This window comes from Triturus cristatus, chromosome 9 (assembly GCF_964204655.1).
Source record: "Triturus cristatus chromosome 9, aTriCri1.1, whole genome shotgun sequence".
NCBI classification, from domain to species: domain Eukaryota; kingdom Metazoa; phylum Chordata; class Amphibia; order Caudata; family Salamandridae; genus Triturus; species Triturus cristatus.
Window position 1 is genome coordinate 596,665,430 of NC_140592.1, and position 15,023 is coordinate 596,680,452.

At 43.3% G+C, this 15,023-nt stretch overlaps 1 protein-coding gene across 1 annotated transcript; it reads right to left on the minus strand.

Moving 5' to 3' along the window:
• Positions 1-9,059: 9,059 nt before the first annotated feature.
• LOC146798378 (zinc finger MYM-type protein 1-like) lies at positions 9,060-13,848 on the minus strand. Its single transcript, XM_085627732.1, has 2 exons — positions 12,116-13,848; positions 9,060-9,258 (listed from the first exon to the last, which is right to left on the minus strand). The coding sequence occupies exons 1-2, from the start codon at positions 13,846-13,848 to the stop codon at positions 9,060-9,062; spliced, it is 1,932 nt and encodes a 643-aa protein (XP_085483858.1).
• Between the last annotated feature and the right edge of the window lie 1,175 nt (positions 13,849-15,023).

A 15,023-nucleotide genomic window follows, 5' to 3' on the forward strand; every position in this document is an offset into this window, starting at 1 on the left:
AGTATATCATGGGGGTTTTGCGATTTCTCTGCGATAGCGCACCAGGCAACATTGATACATGCTACTGTGGACTTTTCCCCCCTGGTTATCTTATCCCCTGTGCTCAGGAACCATGCTAGAGCTATGGGCGCCATATACCCCTGCTCCACTGCTAGATGAGTCATAAACGGCAGAGGTTTAAACCAGTACACAGCACACTGAGCCTGTGCATTAAGAAATTACAATTCAGGATCTGGTGCTTCAAACCCTCCCTGTTCAAAGGGCAAGGTGAGTGTGCTTAATTTAATCCGAGGTTGCTTCCCTCCCCAAGCTAATATAATTAATTGACTTTTGAGCCTTGTAAAAAAAGGGCGGCCAGGTGAATACGGAATATTTAGAAATAAGTAAAAAACAATTGGGCATTATGGCCATTTTCATCAATGCAATTCGGCCGGCTAGTGATAGTGGCATGGAGATCCACCTAGTGATGGACTCAAGACCTTTCACATAATTGGCTCTCATTAGTTCTCCCTTATCTGTAACAATATTGATCGCTAAATATCGAATCTCCGTGTCGAACCATTGTAGGGGATAATCCAATGAGATTGGAAAAGTATTTTGGATAAGCAGCAAGATCTGGAATTTTCCCCAGTTTATGGTGATCCCTGAATGTGCTCCAAACGTAATCACCTCGCATATTATTTTGTTCAATCCTGATTCTGGGCCTCGTATATATAGCGTGATGTCGTCCGTGTACAGCAAAACCAGTTCCGGCCTTGTTGGGTAGTCTAGTGCATGCGTTTTGTTGTGCCTTCTTAGCATGGCTGCTAGGGGCTCCATTACTATCGCAAATAACAAGGGCAATAGAGGACACCCCTGTCTGGTACATCTAGATATATTAAATGTGGAAGTACGCTCCCCATTCAGTAATAACGTGGCCTGTGGCTTTTGGTATAGAAATGTTACCCATGCTAAATATCCTGGAGGGAACCCCATGTATATCATTACTTTAAACAGATGCTCCCATTCCAACAAATCCAAAGCTTTCATGGCATCTAAAAAGACTGCCACAGCTTTGTCGTCCTGATCTATATCATGTAACATGGAGAACAATGTATGCAGGTTATGCTATGTGAATCTCCCAGGCATGAATCCCACTTGATCCGGCCGGCGGATCAGTTTTTCCATCAATAAACTGAGTCAGTTGTCCAGGACCTTGGCTAAGATTTTGGCGTCTCAATTGATCAGTGATAATGGTCTGTATGAATCTATGCAGTCTGATGGTTTGCCTGGTTTCAAGAGAGACACTATTAGGGCTTCTCGCATTGATGGAGGCAATTCCCCTGTTTGCCCTGCCTCTTCGTACATACGCTTCAGAAATGGTACTAGAATATCGATATATGCCTTATAAAATTCGATAAAGAGACCGTCAGGTCCTGGGGCTTTACCATTCCCCATTTGCATTATAGCAGCTCTAATTTCCTCTTCCTCAATATCAGCTGCCAAAAATTCTCTGTGCCCATTACTTAGTCAGGCTAACTCTATCTTTTCAAGATATTCCCCTGTTTCTGCTTGCCTGGAAGTGCGAGAAGAGTACAATGCTTTGTAGTGTGCAGTGAATGTGTTTATTATTGCTGCAGTGTCCCTATGTGTCTCTCCATGTAACTATTGGCTTTGGGGGTGGGGGGGGTCGTGTGATCTCAGCTAGCACTTTTCCTGGTCTTTCCCTCTCACAAAATGTTCTGGCTTTGTGGTATTTACCCCGAAACAGACATTCTCTCTCTGCCGTGTCGCTATACTCAGAGAGTGTTTCCCTGATGCTTGCCAGGGCATAGTATGTCTTTGTCTTGTGCGTTTGTTTTTCTTGTTCTTTTAGTTTTACCTCAAGCTGGGACAATGCCTTCCTGATATCTCTAATGATACTTCCCACCCTAGCCATGCATATTCCTCTTACTGTAACTTTCAGTGTTTCCCAGACTGTGGCCAGCAATTGGACTGAGTCCATATTAATTCTCAGAAATTCTTCAATTTCTTTCTCGAGTTCAGGTTTAAATGCCTCGTCCATCAGGGAAGTGGCATTCAATCATCACATACTGGGTTTGTTTAGCATGCCTGGGGGGTTAAGCTGCATATGAACTGGGGAGTGGTGTGAGTATGTTCATGCTAAATGGCGTGTGGAGGTACTGCAAATCCCAATTTCTTTGGAGACAAGCCATAAATCCAACCTAGACCAACTCCCATGTACAGCCGAATGAAATGTCCATTCCTTCTGGTTGGGGTGATGGTGTCGCCAGGTGTCTACTAGCTGATGTTCTACTATAATCTGTTGCATTTGTCGCTGCGCATTTGAGCAGTGATGTGACTAGGGGTGCGAGTGGTCCAGAGGTGGACAGATCGTTAGGTTAAAATCTCCTCCCCACAGTATGTGCTCAGAACTTCTATTTACTATTAACGCTGAGAGTTTGATAAAACATTCCTCATCGTCTATGTTGGGGCCATAGCTATTCACCAGTGTGATTGATTCTGCCGCTAGCCTTCCCCAGGCTATACAGTATCTCCCTTGCGGGTCCACTATCGATCCCTCTTATACGCATGGTGTGTTTTTTTTATGAGTATTGCGGTGCCTCTCGAATACGCAGAGCATGAGGAAAAGTATCGATACGAGGCCCACCTTGCAGCGAATTGGGTCATGCTAGAGGGTATTGTGTGGGTTTCTTGAATCATTGCTATATTAATATGATGTCTATCCATGTAGACTAATATGTGTTACTTATTACGCTGATCCTCCAGCCCTCTCACATTCCAGGTCAGTAAACCAAAACTTGCATTGTGCTGCTCTTCGTTTCTTCCACTAGCCATCAATTGATGGTAGATTCTTTAATTGGGGTGACAGTGGGTGCCTGTGTAAAATGAATACTATGCCTGACATGTCTTTTTTGTGCTTTACGTCTACTGCTAGTTGTTTCTCTTTCCCAATACCCCTCCCACAACGGCATCCCTAACTTGCCGTGAAGTAGACCCTCCCTCCCTTCACATTCCAAAACAAACGTGTACACCATATGTGCCTTTTGTGCTTCTGGATCCAACCACTGGTGTGTGCCTCATTATTGTATACATAATGCCTCAGAATTATAGGACTATCATGGCATTCTGACATTATAGCATGTGAGTCCGTAAATGCACCATTTTTCTCTGTGGCCATATGGCTCACTACCAAAGCAGTCAGCAATCGCTCAACTTGAGGGGAACTAAAACAAAAATAGAACATTGACTTTCTCCACTCAGGGAGATGTGTAGGGATCTCCTTTGGGGGTGTGTTCTCCAGGGGCAAAGGCCGTGCCTCCTGTACCATTATTCCTGTACAGGAGGGTACCCAGGAGTGCAAGTTCAGTGCCTTAAGGGTGCTCTGTATGTCAGATTACTTTCTCGTTCAAACTTGCATTTGTCTTTGTTGGGTGGTTACATTAGGAAGTGTTTCTTTATTGGAAGTGGGGGAGAGTTACACGTTGCCTCCTGTCGTATCTTCCAGAACTGCGTCTTCATACGGTCAGTGATCGTCATCGTGATGTGGCGATGTTCCTCTACTACTTGGGGGCGAGTGTTCCAGTCTCTTGGATTGCTTTACTGTTGATTTTAAAACTTTGCCGCCTGCTGTGGAGTGGCGCAGAAGTCTTGTTTACCTTTATAGGTGAGGCACAGTTTTGCCGGGTATAGATTGGTATATTCCACCCCTTCCTGTTGCAGGTTTATCTTGACCGGCAGGAACTTTTTTGTGCTTCTTGGACAGCTAGAGTGAAATCCGGGTACAGGGATATAGTATTGTTCTTGAATAGCACTGTCTTCTTCTCTCTTGCCTTTCGCAGAGCTGTGTCAAGGGTCTCTATATTTTAGTAATCTTGCGACAATCGGCCTTGGCGGCAAGCCCGTCGGGAGCCTCAGCGCCAGTGTTCTATGCACCCTCTCGATGATTAGTAGACTGGAGGAGCACTCTCTGCCAAAACACGTGGATATCCTTTTTTCGATAAACTCTTCCATCTTACCCGTGTTGGTGATTTCCGGGAAGCCTAGAATTCTTATGTTGTTCCGTCTTGATCTTGCGTCAAGGTCTTCATTTTTAGCTGCTATAACTTTAAGAAGTTTGTCCATTTCCGTGATTTGTCCAGCTGCTTGTGCTTGATTAGCTTCCAGCGTTGATATTGTGTGTTCCGCTTCCCCTAGTCGCCCATCTTGTTTTTCCAGCCTTTGTATTAGGAGGTCAATTCTGTTGCACATCATGTCCATTTTTCCTTCAATAGACGAGAGGCTATTTTTCATTGTGAGTAGCAGTGCTTTCAGTTCGATCGCATCAGATATGTGTGCCAGTTGGTCCCCACTTCCAGCTCTGAGTCTTGTGCCTGACCCCTCGTCGTCTTGTGAGCCTCAAATGGCCACTTGGCTTGTTTTCCATCTTTTTTGCCCATCATGTATTATGTGTGGTCTACCTCAGTAGTTTGACACCTAGTTCCGGCTTTGCTCTGCCTGAGCACAGTTAGCCTTAACTCAGCTATACCGTCGACTTTGATACAGCAGCAGTGAGTGTTTAGGAGTGGTATATGTGCTTCACCCCTTGCGCTTAGTTACACAGACAGCCAGACTGGTGCTTTCCCCGCAGGTCTGGCGTGTTCTTCTCTTCTGTAATTTTCACGTTGCTCACCTGTCACATTGACTGATTTCACTTATTTGAGGCGTGTGCAGTATGTTTTTTAGGGGGATAGCACCTCTGCTAATTCTCAATGTTGTGGGACTGCTGCTACTTGCGTCTCGCCCCTACTGTAACGCTGTGTCTTCTTTTAGGGTTGCAGTTTAGCAGCTTCCCCAGGCGCAGGCTATCATTGCCTGTTAAAGCAAAATGGCAGGCGATTGTTTTCCTATATTGCTTTATACCCTCTAGTTTATTTTCAGTGTTGGCTCCCCGGCTGCATCGATCCGTGGGACTTTCCTTCGCGCTGTGAATGACTTGCAATTATATAGTCCTGGTTGCAACCCTACAGTCCAACACTCCGATGGGAGAAGGGCTGCCTTTCTCTAACGCTGCTCTGCGTGAGTGTATAATGGTGGGCTTTCCTTTCCTCTGTCAGGCTGTTATGTCGTTTTCACACTTGGACCGTGCATGTTCCTGCAGCTAATGATGGGCGCTTGTAGTGAGGTCATTTACTAATGACTCTGAACTGTCTGCGTCGGTGCCTCTCAGCACGCTATGCTTCCCCCGAGCCGACGGACTGTGAGTCGCACCTGCAGCACAGATTAGCAATAGGTAGGGGAGAGCGGTTTGCCCACCGCCAACACTCTCAGCTTCGCGTCTCATATTGCGGGATCGCCTCCTCCCCCTTCCCCGCAATGCAGCTGCTGTGCCTTACTTGGTGTGATGGGTTTTCTGTCGTGCTGTGTCAGCAGCTTTACAGTGTTGTAGCCATCTATTTTCTCTTCTCCTACGTGTACCTCAGCTCAGTGGGTAGTCTTCTTCTACGCCCGCGATTTTCTTCCGCCCTTGGACCCGCGCGTCTTCTCCACCCAGCCACGCTCAGTCTGCGTCTCCTTGCAGCGTGTATTTCTGCCGTGCCAGCTCCTGTCTTTCAAATAAGCACTTCCTCCAATGCATCGTCCCCTCCGCCACTTCAGCTTAATTTTTGCAGTGAATTCACACCATTAGGCACAGGATAATGTTGAATAGTTTTCCCTGGCAGATGGAGCCTCAGTACTGTGCGGCCATCTTGGTAGCCCAGCCCCTAGCACCCCATCATTCAGTTGTTTACAAGTTTACCCGGGCCATGTCTCATGACCACTATCCATTAGTAGTTGCTGTTGGCCATAAACCCAACCATCCACGCTGAGGTCTTGCTCCACCTGCACAATCAAGAAATCCTTTACCAGCGTGACTGGCAAAAACACCCTATTACCTCCTGTTCCTGAAAAGACCATCCTTCTCGGGCCCATTATCAACCTTACTAATCAAACATGATAAACTGGTCCCAGGCCTGAGGCGGAAGCCGGGCACTGGTGGTACTCTGCTGTACTTTTAATCCAAATTGTATTTTTAACCTACATTGTTTTTCTTCGTCGGATGTCACTTTAAGACTGCATGTAATCTAAGCACAACGTAGCGCTTAGTTGTTCACTTGGGCTGTATCGCGCCCTTCTTGCTAATTTACCTGCAGCCGCCATAGCCTCCGGCGTGCGCGCAGGCTCCGCCCCCCTTTGCAGGCCACGCCCCCTTATCCTCGTCTACTTAAACCGCTGTTAAACAGCGGCAACGTGATAAACTGGTCCCAGGCCTGAGGCGGAAGCCGGGCACTGGTGGTACTCTGCTGTACTTTTAATCCAAATTGTATTTTTAACCTACATTGTTTTTCTTCGTCGGATGTCACTTTAAGACTGCATGTAATCTAAGCACAACGTAGCGCTTAGTTGTTCACTTGGGCTGTATCGCGCCCTTCTTGCTAATTTACCTGCAGCCGCCATAGCCTCCGGCGTGCGCGCAGGCTCCGCCCCCCTTTGCAGGCCACGCCCCCGCCTTCCAACATAAATGTGTGTACAGAGGACGCGCAGCGGACGAGCGCAGCGGGAGCGCCGTCTGCGCGCCGAAGGCGCGCCTAAGGCAAGCCCGTCTGCGCCCGTCCGCGACAAGACCGCGACAGGCGCAGGACACTCTGCCCAACATACCTCTCGCATCTCCTATCACCCCAACGACCTCCGCCAGCTACAAGTCCCCAAGCACTGTCCTGCTTCATTTGACCCAACGTCTATATTAGGCCCAGTCAGTTGCAAATTCTGCCAATGGTCCACTAAACTCTACTCTGCTGCCCCTGCGGCCTACACTCCACTGGCTTCTTTACCTCTTTTTAAAGGTGGTCTGATCAATGCACGTTCTATGTGCAGGCATAACCAAGATCTACACGATCTGATCTTGGAGTCCGACGTCGACTGCCTCATGATTACCGAGACATGGCTAACAACAGACAGCAACCCTGATATTGCTGTTGCTCTCCCCCCGGGCTACTCCCTTTTCAGGGCTGACAGAGCCAAGGGCCGAGGCGGAGGTGTGGCAATCATCATTAAAGACTCCTTTCCTTGTCACACTTTCAGCCTAGAGCCTCTAAAAAAGACCGAAGGACTAGGTTTCTCTATTAAACTGAGTGAGCACACCTCATTCTCAGGTGGACTTATTTATCGCCCACCTGGGAACGCTTCTGAGTTTCTTGACTCACTGTACGACTCTTTAGGCCTATTCTCACTTAGATACCCTTTCTTCACCCTCCTCGGCGATTTTAACCTTCATTTAGAATCGAAAACAGACACTCACACCATTAACTTCACACAAACTCTCGAGATGTTCAACTTTAGGCAACTCGTTTCCTCACCCACCCATTCCCTTGGTCATACCCTCGATGGTGTCTGCACAAATTCCCCCCTTCTGATCACCCTACCCCCCTTACCTCAGATCTGGTCTGACCACTTCCTGATCCCATTTCACATTCCAAGAGAAAACTTATCCAGGCGCAACAAAACTGTTTCAAACCGTGACAATTACATTAATTGGAAAAAGATCCAGGACAACATCACCCTCAACCCTACAATGCAAACTCAAGCCCCCATCCTTTCCGGCAACGTCGAGACTGACGTTGATCTTTTTCACAACTGGATCACCCAAGAAATCAAATTCAGAATCCCGCCCTCGCGCCCCCGCACCTCCCGAGGCAAAACCAAAATCAATGCCCCCTGGTTCACTCCAGATCTTACAAATGCGCATCTGCTATGCAAAAAGGCAGAAAGAAAATGGCGGACGACCTATGAAGTCATTAACCGCACCTCCTACATCGCGATTAGGAAAAACTACCTTTCAAAAATCAAACTTGCTAAAAAAAAACTATTACGTCAATGCTATAAACAATGCAGGCCAAAAACAGAAGGCCCTGTTCACGATTGTCAAATCATTTACGCATCCTAAAGCACTCCAGCCTGAAATCCCCCCCTCCCAGAAGCTCTGTGATCAAATCTCTGACTATTTCGAGGAAAAAATTACCTCTATCCAAAGCACTTTCCCTCCCCCCACCATCTCTACAGCGCCCCCTTCATTGGCCCCCCCAGACTGCACGCTCAGTTGCTTTCCATTTATCACTCTGGAGCAGTCGAAAAAAGCGATCCTGGCCTGCAGATCTGGCGCCCCCTCAGACCCCTGCCCCCCCAAGATTCTTCACCAATTAATTGATGAGGTTAACCCTATCATTAACCACTTGATCAACTCCTCGCTCAGGTCAGGGACTGTACCTAGCCACTGGAAAAAGGGCATTGTTAAGCCCCTTATGAAGAAGGCCAACAAACCCCCGACGGAACTTACCAATCTCCGCCCCATTTCGTTACTCCCGGCTTTGGGAAAAATTACGGAACACCTGGTACACTGCGAGCTAAAACGCTATTTGGATGATCACAACCTTCTTCACCCTCAACAATCAGGTTTCCGCTCGAAACACTCGACAGAAACTGCTCTCATCGAACTCTCGGACACCATAAAAACTCTACAAGACCAGAGAAAAAATTCCATTCTAATCCTACTCGACCTCACTGCGGCGTTTGACACCGTCTCCCACACCATCCTCATCGGTAGACTCAGGGACATTGGTATCTCCGACTCCGCCCTTTCCTGGATTACGTCTTTCCTGTCCGACCGTTCCCAATCCATCACTCTTGGTCCTTTCCACTCCAAAGACAAACTCGTCCTTTCGGGTGTCCCACAGGGATCTATCCTAAGCCCTCTCCTCTTCAATATATATCTCATTCCTCTCCTTAATCTGATAGAATCATTCGGCATACCTGTCACCTCGTATGCCGATGATACACAACTCATTGTACCCCTGGACAAGCTATCTACCAAAGCTGAACGCAACCTGAAACTCTGCTTGACCGAAGTATTCTCCTGGATGACAAATAACCACTTGAAATGTAACTCAAGTAAAACGGAGATCCTCCCGATCGGCACCAATAATACTTTCTGTCCAGCACTTTGGTGGCCTGACGACTCTGCTGCTCCCCCCCAGACGGTGTCGTCAGCTAGGAATCTCGGTGTAATCTTTGACTCCGAACTTTCCTTTGATCAGCATGCCAGAATCGTCGCTGGCAAATGCTTTGGAACTATTAGATCCCTGAGGAAATTTTTCGCCCTTCTCCCCATCGATGCCAGAAAGACGGTGACAGTCGCACTCATAATCTCGCGACTGGATTACTGCAACGGCTTGCTCGCAGGAGCTAAGAAGAGCACCATCCTTAAACTGCAGAGCGTACTTCACACAGCCGCCCGTCTAGTCCTAGGTCTCCCCCGCAGGTCCTCTATTTCTGCAGCTCTCCGTTCGCTTCATTGGCTCCCCCTCCACAAAAGGATTCTTTTCAAAATCCTGATCTTGGCTTTTCGTGCATACAATAAAACAGGCCCCAAATACCTCACAAGACGCTTTCCCCACTATTTGCCCAGCCGTCACCTTCGTTCAAGCAATGACAATCTTATCATTCTTCCTAAATACAACCTGAAAACGAAAGGCGCAAAAACCCTTAGCTTCCTTGCTACCAAAGCTTGGAATAAACTACCCAATACCCTCAGACATCAAACCCAGGAAAAACCCTTCAGAAAACTCCTGAAAACATGGATTTTCAAACTCCCGGAAGAACACTCTAAGGCTTCCATCTAATTTCCTCCTATCTAAACCCCTCCTGGACCAGCTTTCTCTCACTCATTAGCGCCAAGATGCTCCCTTCGGAGCGAACGTCGCGCTCTATAAATACCCCACAAATATCAAATATCAAATATCAAACATGAGCTACATGCACATAGCTCTCTCAGACACAACTACAACCCCTGAAGCCTACTCACCTACCAACTCAGACACTCTAAAAACCCCACAAGTTACCATGTGAATATTGTCCTCAAAAGCATCTCATAGAACGTCAAGCAATAAACGTACCCAGTTAATCTGATAGCTTCATCACGATTATATATAGGATTGACCTTCTACTGTTTTTCATTGCCATATGCCCATCAACCAGTTGCTCAGTTCTCCTGCTGACTCCTTATAATTTCAAAGCCTCTTCAATTCATGGATGTTGCTACTCTCTTCCCTAAAGCTGCATAAATATATTTTCCCTGCACTTTTTTTGTAATCACGCGTAAAATAAAAGAGAGGGGCTATATGCCACAAAAAGGGGGTAGAGTACCAAATGACAGTAGTCAAAAGAAATATGCCTCTTTTCGGCACATGTACAAATAACCTCACAAACAAGTATCAGACTTAATCAATCACCAGAACAAGACACTAAATTCTGAACCTTAGTCACACATTGTTGTATGTACAAAATACTCTATTTTATTAAAAACATCACATAATAAAAATTGTAAGACAGTTACAAACCAATAAAATCAGTGTTTGACATTGAGCTTGTTGTGCAATAAGCAGACAGTACAAATTACAGTAAAAAACAATTGAAACAATTGAAAACAAAGGGAGAACACAGGTAAGAAAAAATATTTTCCAATCCCAAATGTAAAGGAAGACAAAAGACCCAAATCAACTATTCTCCACAGTATAGCAGTGGCGGCTGGTGGAATTTTATACTGGTGGGGCGTATTTCAAAAGGCATGAACGTACGGGAGCGAGCCCGACGGCAATAAGGGGGGTTCGGGGGGGTTCTCCCCCCGTGAAGAAATTTTTAAAAAATTGGCATTTTTTGGTGCAATTTTCAGCACTATTTATGTGATAAATGGACTGAAAAATCAGTTCTTCTAGGCATTCATAAAAGAAAACTCATACATAATTTCAGAGAATTTCTGTGTTGCCAAGCAAGTCTGACTTCTGAAGATGGCTAGGGGTACTAAGCAAAACCGCTTTGTCTCTACCCATTCCAATAGAAAACACCTAACATAGGTGCATAAACATCCGCAAAGAAACACACTTGTAATTTTGATCCTACCCAAAATGAAGGCTGGCCACTTCCTTTTCTGCATCAGCTATTCAATGTTGATTGCCCAGTAATCTTCATGACATTAAATAGCTACAAGTATAAGAAATATCCATTCGAAACAAACATTTAATTCTTAGGAAGTCAGCAAAAGCTTTGCATTTTTGAGCGAGGCAATTTTGCAAAATGAAGTAAATATTGTACTTAAAATAGTTCATATAGCGCTCTGAGGCCCTTGGGTCCATCAGTATTTTAGAAAACCACTAAATAAAAATGAGTTATGAAATGAGTGTAATATGCATTGCTTAAAATATAAGAAATATCCATCAACAATCTTTAATTTATTTTAGAAAGAAACAACACAAACTTTATATGTATAAGCAGGCTTGGTAAAAACGTTTTACTTTATTTTTAAATACTTTGCATGCCACTCTCAGTCCCTTGTGCCTGTCAGTACAGTAGAAAATGGCTACATAAAAATAAAATATGAAAATAAATAAATGTATATTTTAAGAAATATCCCTTCAAAACCAATATGATATTTGTAAACACAAACACAATTATTTTAAATAATACTATATAAATTCTTTGCATGCCACACTCAGGTCCTTGTGCTCTTCAGCCAGCACAGCAGAAAAAATTGAATTAAAAGAAATTATGAAAATAAATAAATGTACATTTTAAGAACTTTCAAAACCAATATGATATTTTTAAACAATTAAAAAAATAATAATAATATTTAAATACTTTGCATGTCAATCACAGGTAGAAGGGTTCTTGTCCCTGTTAGTACAGTAGAAAACAGTTAAATAAAAATAAATTACGAAAATAACTAAATGTTGTACATATAAAGACATATACCCTCAAAACCAACATATTTTTAGACACTAACAACAAAAATATTTTTAAAAATAATAAAATATGAAAACAAATATCTATAAATTCACAGATACATAAACACACATATATAAACACATATCAACTGTACAGGAGTTTTATGAATATTAAATGGAATGAGTACATGTCCAACAGTACTTCCTAATGTTATCAAACAAAACAAACCGAGCTATAAACACCTGAAACTATGATTACACATCAGATTAATATTTTCTATTTATATAGAAAGTTTGCTCGTCGATCTTTAATATGAACAAACTTTTCAATTGTTCTTTTGTTGAATTCTGGTATTTCCTTTATTAGCTCCTTTTCCATTGACAGCATAGCCAATGCATTAAGTCTAGCTTGAGTCATAGTGTTTCGCAAAAACGTTTTTACCCTCTTTAGTGTGGAAAAACATCTCTCAGACTCTGCTGTTGTCATGGGTGTAGTAATGACAACTCTTAAAAGCTTTATGGTCTCAGAAAAAGATTTCTCTAAGTTGTTTTCACACAAAAAGCTAAATAAAGCCATGGCACCACCAGTAGTTTGACGGAAGTCACGTCTTCCATACAGGACCGAAAGTTCTGTACGCAATCTAGCCTTGTCTAACATAGGATAGGCTTCTATCGTTTCTGCGAGTGCCTCAGCTGGGAAAGATTTGTCATGTCTTTCAAAAAGGTCACTTCGCAATAGTGTTGCACTTACAAGATGCTTTGTGAATGCAAAGCGCTCTCTGGCATGGACCACAATAATGTCACAGACTTCTTTTGCTTCTTGGGTCAAAGTATTTATTTGCAGTCTTCGGTTTACAAATGTACATTCTTGTGGCAGTGTAGAATCCAAACTGTCAATGGATTCCCGTACTTTGGTGATGCTTGTCACAAAGTCTGTAGTAGCTTTCTGGACATATACAGTGTCAATGTCTCGCTTTTGCAATTGATTATATAAAATGTCTACCTGGGGCATTATACGGTGAAAAAGAAACAGAAAGAATATAAACTCTCTATCATCTAATGTTCTACTAAATCCCTTAGCTTCACATATAGTATTTGACTCAAAATCACCACTGTTTGCAATGGTTGACATGCATTCAAGAAGATCGTCTCTGTATTCATAAATTATCAATATTGCTCGAATATTGAAGTTCCAGCGAGTTGCAGACCCTCTTGGAAGTCTTCTTGAAACTATTTGTTCAAGAATTTCAGTCCTTTTCGGGGAACGTGCAAAAAATGCTGTTATACCTCCAATCTCTGAAAAGAAAATTTTAACTCTAGATATTTTGGAGGAAGCCTGTTCCATAATTAGGTTAAGTTGGTGGGCATGGCAATGAATATAATGTGCATTTGGGTAAACATCCCTGATTTTCTTTTGCACCCCACCTGTTGCACCACGCATGACGCAGGCCCCATCGTAGCTTTGAGCAATTAGTTTTCCTTTAGCACATTGTTCAGGGAAAACAATGTTTAATTCATTAAGAATGGCTGAGGCAATTGTTTCTGCAGATGAGTCTTTTAGATGTGTGAAACAATAAAATCGTTCAGCTACCTTGCAATTTCCATCAATGTAGCGGAAGACTAGAACTGACTGTGTCTTAGTAGAGACATCAGTTGTATCGTCAGCTTGGATAGCTACATAATCAGTGCTTCTCAACTGCTGTGTAATATATTCTCTTATCACTTCCAGCATACAGTCCAGCAATTCATTCTGAATAGTTTTAGACGTGCCTTTAAACACTGTGGCTGTTCTTAAATGTGTTTCCATAGCACTGTCAATGCTGGAGACAAAATCAACAAGGCCCCCGAACACGCCAGGATTTAGAGACTCTTTAGTTTCATCATGGCCCCGTAATGCCAATTCAAAGGCACCACAAAAACGAATACAGTCAATCAATTTTGATAAAATGTATCGGTTTTTATCCACTTCTGCATTATGTTTTCTTACTCCCACACGGTATGCTTCGTTCAATTGCTGTACAATGTCCGATTTTCCGAAAAGAGATAATTTCAACATATTTGTCAAATGAGATTTACAGGAATCATGTTTTTTTATTTTTTCAGCCAGATGCTTTAGGTCAGTAACTCCTGTTTTTGTCCAGGCAACTTCACCTCCAAAAAGTAAGCAAGGGAAACAGAATAAAGCATTTTTAGAAGCGCTACCAGTAAGCCACTCTATCCTATCATACCATGTTCTGGTAAACCGACGTGTATAACCCTGTCCCCTATCTTTTGCAGACTGCTCAATTTTAATTTCAGGTTTATCAGCTCCTAATGTTTTCACTTGCAGTTTATCAGCATGTGTCAAGCCCAAAAAGGGGTGTACGAGTAAACTGTCAACTGTGTTCATTGTATCTAGCAATAGATCAGACTGGAAATAGAAAACCTAACCTGTTTTTAAATATTCCCTAGGTTGAAGACACAAAAACTATATCAAGCAAAATAATGAATACACTAATATGAATTGTCATGCACACAATAGTAACAGCAATTAGTCATCCATCCTCATTCTGACAGGAATGCAACTGCAGCAGCACGTACAGCTGTCCCCCAAGCGGTATAGCCTTGTAACTAGTTCAGAATTCCTCCTGGGATCCTGTTAATAATTAAAATATGATGTAAGCTTTGAGGCTAGGTGCCATTGCATGCACAACACCAGTGGCGATTGAAAAGCTTAAGCATGTCAATTCAGTGATCTGCCTAGAATTTAAAGGGTATATTCCAATTATGGGGTCCTTGAATTACTATTAGAAGGATAAAATCAGTATATGTTAGGAGTAAACCTAAAACAAAGTACTTATACATTTGGACTTGACATCTGATGGCAAATAATACAAAACATGTTGAAATTTTCTGTAAAAAGCATACGACTTGCATTGAGCAATACCCTTTAAAAGAGTTCTAGGCAGATCTCTGATATATCCAGCAGCCGTCTGTACCAAGCACAGCAAAATAAATGTATATTTTTCCAATTAAGAGTTTACCATTGCAGTTAGACTATTTCCAAATTCAAAAAATATATGGATGGAGGTATTCTACACACAAGACAGACTATAATTACATCCTTTAGACAGTGCTAGTCATATTAGTGATCCTATTACTAAATGGACAGGAGTCACACTGTCACAACACATTAGATAGATTTTATATATCCTACTCACTGTACAAACTCTGGGGCAGATTTACAAGCCC

Bases quoted from the DNA above. Each gene is read 5' to 3' on its own strand.
- LOC146798378 (XM_085627732.1), bottom strand. From the start codon at position 13,848: ATGTTGAAATTATCTCTTTTCGGAAAATCGGACATTGTACAGCAATTG. The intron at 9,259-12,115 runs GTTTGTTCATAT...TGCTCTTCTTAG, and splicing joins AACAAAAGAACAATTGAAAA to CTCCTGCGAGCAAGCCGTTG.